The sequence below is a fragment of the Nicotiana tabacum genome, chromosome 17 (genome assembly GCF_000715075.1).
Source record: "Nicotiana tabacum cultivar K326 chromosome 17, ASM71507v2, whole genome shotgun sequence".
Classification (NCBI taxonomy): Eukaryota; Viridiplantae; Streptophyta; class Magnoliopsida; order Solanales; family Solanaceae; genus Nicotiana; species Nicotiana tabacum.
This window is the reverse complement of record NC_134096.1, coordinates 8,902,403-8,909,244: the sequence shown is the minus strand read 5'-3', so window position 1 is coordinate 8,909,244 and position 6,842 is coordinate 8,902,403. Positions and strand designations below refer to the sequence as shown.

At 33.4% G+C, this 6,842-nt stretch overlaps 1 protein-coding gene across 1 annotated transcript in view; it reads left to right on the top strand.

Annotated features, from left to right (window-relative positions):
- Positions 1 to 3,720: 3,720 nt before the first annotated feature.
- LOC107787022 (xyloglucan endotransglucosylase/hydrolase protein 2-like) overlaps positions 3,721 to 6,842 on the top strand; it is a 71,627-nt gene continuing 68,505 nt past the window's right edge. Inside the window, exons 1-3 of the mRNA XM_016608538.2 lie at positions 3,721 to 3,969; positions 4,643 to 4,743; positions 5,314 to 5,513. Of these exons, the coding sequence (XP_016464024.2) occupies positions 3,792 to 3,969; positions 4,643 to 4,743; positions 5,314 to 5,513 (479 nt within the window). The 5' untranslated portion in view covers positions 3,721 to 3,791. The remainder of the gene's footprint in view (positions 3,970 to 4,642; positions 4,744 to 5,313; positions 5,514 to 6,842) is intronic.

The window sequence follows — 6,842 nt, the reverse complement described above, 5'->3', positions numbered from 1 at the left end:
TCATCAAAACTCCATTCCGGGATCGTTTACACATAAGTCGATATATGGTCACTATTTTAACTTAAACTTTAAACATTGGAACTAAGTGTTCCAATTCATTCCAAAACCTCACCGTACCCAAACCAATTACCCCGGCAATTCATACAATAACTGTAAAGTATAATTTGAGCAGTAAATGGGGAAACGGGGTTGTAATACTCAAAACGACCGGTCGGGTCGTTACAATATATGATAATGAAAAGAGCAACAACAACAACAACAACAACAATAACAACAACAACAACAACAACAAGAAGAAAAAGAAGAAGAAGAAGAAGAAGAAGGTCATAAAGAGAGAAGGTAGTGTCTATGAGGTATCCTTCTTCGGAATATATACTCGTCACTGATGGGGGGATCCAGAGAACTTCAAGGAAGTGATGTCTCATCCTGAACAAATCCAGTGGACGGAAGCCATGCGAGAAGAGATGGATTATCTACTGAAGAATGGCACGTATGAACTGGTTGAACATCCAAAAGGCAAAAGACCACTCAAGTGAAAGTGGGTCTTTAAGCTCAAGAAAGATGAAAACGACAAGCTGGTCAGATAAAAAGCTCGATTGGAGGTAAAAGGTTTCGAACAGAAGAAAGGTATTGATTTTGATAAAAGTTTCTCACCTGTTGTCAAAATCATTTCTATTCGAACAATCTTGAGCCTGACAGTTAGCCTAGATCTTGAAGTGGAGCAGTTGGACGTGAAAACTGCATTTTTACATGGAGATTTGGAAAAAGAAATCTATATGGAGCAACCAGAAGGTTTTGAAGTAAAGGTGAAGAAATACATTGTGTGCAAGTTAAAAAAGAGTCTTTATGGGCTAAAACAAGTGCCAAGGCAGTGGTACAAGAAGTTTGACTCATTCACGAGAAGTCAAACATACACAAAGACTTTTTCAGATCCATGTGTATACTATAAGAAATTCTCTTAACAATAACTTTATCATCTTGTTGTTATATGCAGATGACATATTAATTGTCGGACAAGACAAGAAGTTGATTGCCAAGTTGAAGGAAGATTTTTCTAAGTTATTTGACATGAAAGACTTGGGTCCAGCACGACAAATTCTAGGAATGAGATTGTCCGAGATAGGACAAATAGAAAGTTGTTGCTGTCATAAACGAAGTACATTGAACGTGTGTTTAAACGCTTCAACATAATGAATGTTAAACCAGTTAGCACGCATCTTGCTGGTCATATGAAGTTGAGCAAAAAAATGTGTCCTACAAAAAAGGAAGATAAAGATAACATGGATAAAGTTCCACATTTCTCTGCCGTCAGGAGCTTAATGTATGCAATGGTATATATCAGACCTGATATTGCTCATGTTATCATCGTTGTTAGCAGGTTTCTTGACAATCCGAGGAAAAAACATTGGGAAGTTGTGAAGTGGATACTCATGTGTCTAAAAGGAACCTCGGATGAATGTTTGTGTTTTGGAAGATTAGATCCAGTCTTGTTAGGCTATACATATGCTAATATTGTCGGTGATACTAATAATAGAAAATCAACTATTGGATATTTATTTACTTTTTCAGGGGGAGCTATATCATGGCAGTTTAAATTACATAAGTGCATTGCACTTTTAACAACTGAAGGGAGTACATTGCTGGTACAGAAGCTGGCAAGGAGATGGTATGGATCAAGCGATTTCTTCAAGAGCTTGGATTCCATAAAAAAAAAGTATGTCATCTATTGTGACAGTCAAAGTGCAATAGACTTGAGTAAGAACTCCATGTACCATGCAAGAATAAAGCATATCAATGTGAGATATCATTGGATTCATGAGCAAGTGGAGAACGAATCTTTGCAGGTTATGATCAGATTCACACGAGTGAAAATGCTACGGATATGTTGACCAAAGTAATACCGAGAGACAAGTTCGAGCTATGCAAAGAACTTGTCAGTATGAGTTCTATATGGAAAAAAAAAGATACCTCCTTCAGGTGCATGGGACTCGAGGGAAAGATTTATGGGGTCCATCCCATAAATTCTCATGTGAAAGAAAGAGCTTTCCTCTGCACCGTCCAAATCCAAGCTTGTCAAATAATGATTTGTCTGGCAAGGAAAAGTCAAAAAAGAAGGAAGACGAGTTTGGTAAGTTTACTATTACCGATGTCACCACTAACATCTTTGAGAGGTTCTTCACCTCTATAAATAAAGAAGTTCATATTCAGTTGTCAGATACACCAAAACGGAGAGAAAGAGAGCGATTCACATAGTAAGAAACAAAATACTCTATGAGAAAAAATATAGAGAATTTGAGCGATATTTGTAGTGAGGTGGAAAAGTCAAAAGAGGGTTATTTTTTTTGAGTGTGTAGTGGTCTTGGTGTATTTTTACTCAGTACTATAAATTGTAAAATCCTTGCTATAGTGAAATCAGTTGCTCCTCTCGGCCGTGGATTTTCCCTTATTCAACAAGGATTTTTCACGTAACAATCTCGGTGTCCTTGTTTCTCTTATTATTACCGTTGGTTACTATATTTAGTAATTCACATTTATTACAATCGTATAACGAATATTATTTCTGTGGAGGTTATTTTCCCAACTTTATTGACTCTAGATTTTGAATTCATACGTGCGTACAAACATCCTATAATATAATTCATGACAAGGTTATCAAATTCGTGGTCATTTTCTCTTCAAGTTATTTCCCGAATGAGCAAATTATGATGTGGGCAATTATGGGGCGACGATATGGAGCTTAGCTAGCATATCACTAGCGTCTGGGAATTAAAGATTGAAGGACAGGCACATGCCCAACTCATACTTGCCTTGCCTGCAATTTTTTTGTTGCTTAAAACCGGGGAAGAATTAACCTAAACGGATAACTGCCCAACCACGTAAACTAAAAATAGTCGACAATGTATAATATATGTACAATTCATGTATCATATATTTATAATCGAATATGATCAATGTATATCGGTTAAAAATAAATAAATAGTAAATTCGACCAACCCTGAAAATTTATCTTCTATTAGACGGGCATTATAAAGAGTTTTTTCACTTTTTAGGTCACCTAAAGAATAACTAGAAGTAAACATCCATAATAAGTGGAATTACCAACCTTAAAAATAAAAGGTATAACCTGTATAACATGTTAAAATATAGGTTATAGTAAATTCGTTATACTGTCGTGTATATAAATTTAGTCCTAAACGTGGGAAGTGTTTTGACGCATTTTCGCACCAATCACAATTTGTTTGTTTTCCCCTTTAGTTTGCCTAATCTCCTTTCTTCATTCATAATGTGCTTGAAGCTTATTTCGAACAATGATGCAAGTGTTATGTCCAGTTTTGTTAACTTCTTCGTTACGTAACGACGAAAAATGTCACTTCATGAAACGATAAATTTGGTGTGATGGCATCGTTACCTTTTTTTTTTTAATCATATTGTCCTTCCTTATTATTAAATAATCATATTTTATTCTTTACCCTACTCTTTTATATAACAATTCTACTCTATATCCTATTTTTTCTTAATAATCTTGCAAATTTATTCTTCATACTGTAGGTGCATGATATCATGAAACAACAGCAAACGATATAATTTATCCAAACGTAATACTCATCAAATAATACATTAAAATACAATACAATATAATATAACACGATACATGGACAATTTGTGAGGTAAGGTTTATAGGACAAGTTCCCCTATTGCCTAACCAACATGTGAGCTTCTTTAAATTCAATAATCATAATGATTTTGATATTGCACAAGAAGAGACATAAAGCGATATTATTGCTGCAAATATGTGCTCTTCTTTAAATCTTGTCTGTCTTTTGGCATTTTTCCTAGTTATAGGGGATTTTGCCAGTAGAGCCAAAGACTTGCCTTTTGATGTCAACTATTATATTCTATTTGGAAATGAACACATCGTGTCCTTCAACCAAGGAAGAGCACTTCAGATTTCAATGGACAAAACCTCTGGTAATTTAGTTATCTATTTTTCTTAAAACTAATTTCACAAGATAAGTGATATTTATCGCCATTACAAATATCGAGTAACTCTATTCATGGAGATTTGTACGGACAGATAGAAATCACATAATTATCTACTTTTTCTTGCTTCATTATATGTCTATTTTCTTGCAGCAGTAACAACATTAGTTAATTGTCTAATTAAGTTGCATACTTTAATTCCGTCACAATTATTTTAGAAAACCCCCTAGAATAGCGTAAGCCAACTGTAGTTTTAATTTTTAGCAAATCTTAGCTTAAGCTGTTAGAAAAAAAAAAGTCTTAAATTAATTGCCTAATTATGTTTTTCACACGTCTCTCATATGCGGATCACTTTTTTTCTTGGGTCAAATGCCTGAGAGTTTTTTTCTTCTTCTTAATGGATGTTGGCAATGAGAATTGAATCGCATACTTAAGTTGTGTGACCGTCTCGTCTAAAAATTTAAGTCGTTAGAAGAAAGAATATTTTTAATTACTTAATTTTATTTTCAACATATATATCACCATGTAGCCCAAAAAATGATGAAATTAAATAAGTATTTTGGTGCATGATCGACTTTAATTTTCCATATATGTATTGCATGACATACTTTAATTTTTTAATACATGTTCCATGCAAAAATATTTGTTGAATTATATATAGGATCTGGCTTTGGGTCCAAGGTGAATTACGGTTCAGGCTTCTTTCACATGAGAATACAGCTACCGAACAAAGACTCTGCAGGAGTCGTGACTGCTTTTTATGTAAGTATAATTAATATTAACTTCTTATAAACTTATTTTAGTAAATTGAGTTTAACTTCTATATACTGACAATTTAAAAAAAATTAAATTACTCATAAAAGTGAGATTAACAACCTGAAAATAAAGTAGATTGCCAGATTACGTCCTATAATATATTAAAATACATTGAGTCAGCTTTGACCTAAGTCAAGTAAAGCAATAGCCTTAGGCCCCGAAATATTAAGGCCTCAAAAATTACCCATATTATATATATAATTTAAATAATTATGTACTTATTATTAGTGAAAAATAAAAACATTTCAATTATTTGCAGTCAATTAGTACTTACAGTTTAAAGTTGTAGCTATAAGAGTAAACATCAAATAAAATATATTTAATTTTTATCGAAAAATTTAAGGCCTCTTTTTAAATTTTAACTTGACTCCCAATTATATTTAGCCGCCCCTCATTGTTAGTCTAAACAAAAGTTGCATTATTAGTGTATATAAGTTAAAACTAAGTAAATTTAATATTTAAGAATTGCAAATTTGCTGATGGGGTCTAAATTAAACAATATAATTATGGTTGCAGTTAAGATCAAATACAAACAGAAACAATCATGATGAGGTAGATTTCGAGTTTTTGGGTAACAGAGAAGGTAAACCATATACGTTGCAGACGAACGGGTTTGCAAATGGCCAAGGAAACAGAGAGCAAAGGATGCATCTTTGGTTTGATCCAACTGCAGATTTTCACAACTACAAAATCCTATGGAACGAGCATCAGATAGTGTAAGATAATTAAATAGTATGTAGTTATACAATTTAATGTCATATATATGTGTTTTCAAATAATAGCGGTACTGTCCAACCAGTTTGCGCTATTCCACTAATATTTCTGCTATTTTGTTTGACAAAAAAGTATAGATCTTGATTCAAATAATTAGATTTATGTAAATAAAGGTTAATCTTAGCTAAGAATAATATTCTTAGATGAGATACTTAAAGAAACAATAAATATCACACAAGTTATTCTCGGATCTAGTGGAAAAGCATGGACAAGAATTTCAGTGAAAAGGTGATGTTTGTATCTTATCAAGTAAGAGCCGAATCTTTAAGTCAAAGTATGTTCTTTACAAATGAATATCATATGTCCCCTATCATTGTCTCTTTTTCTATTTATATGGGACATATTACTAAGAAACCCTAATAGTATAAGTATAGAGAATATCTACTAGAATATTTTCTTTAATACCCTATCTTGAAAACTAGCCATTATAGCTCTTTCAACGGTACTCGACCTCGGCCCTTGTTGACACCTCGACTACGGCTCTCGTTGACTCTTCGACCACAGACTTCGCTATTCCTTGGGCCGTTTCGACAAATGACGACTTGAGAACTCTTCCCTTAGTACTATCTTGGCTAAAATATTCTAAAGCCATATTTTGACCCATACATATTTCACATCAGCACAAGTACTATAGAGTAACTTTCACTAGCAAGAGTTAGACAAATAGAAAGAAAAAAAACCTAGCGTCTTTTGTCATAGTTACGTTGGTCTGACAATGCGTTGTTCGTTTAGTTGAATCTTCTTTTACCATGTAGTAACATGTGCTATTTATCAATATTCTTAGTCTTTTTATGCACATATTTACAATAGGAAGCATATATCCTAAATGCCCTGTAGCCTCTCGATGATAAGTATGGACGTCATCATACCGATCCGCAAGACTCTATGAATTTAACTCAAAGTGTGAAGAATTAACTTACTGTCATGACTCAAAATCCAACTAGTCGTGATGGCACCTAACCCAACCCGTTAGGTAAGCCAATTACCAACTATTCAATTACAATAACAATTATTTAAAAGAAAATATCTAAAACTAATACATTTTCCCAAGAACAGGTAGTATAAATCATGAGCTTCTAAGAATAGAGTATACAATGCGGAAATGAAATAAATACATAGTCTGTTTGAATAATACATAAATAGAGCTTTTATAAAATATAAGGCTACCCTAAACAAGAGGCAGCTACAACAGGAACACATGTACATCTTCAAGTCCCGCAACGATCGAGCACAGCAACAACATTAGCCAATATCTTCACGCAATGTGCAAA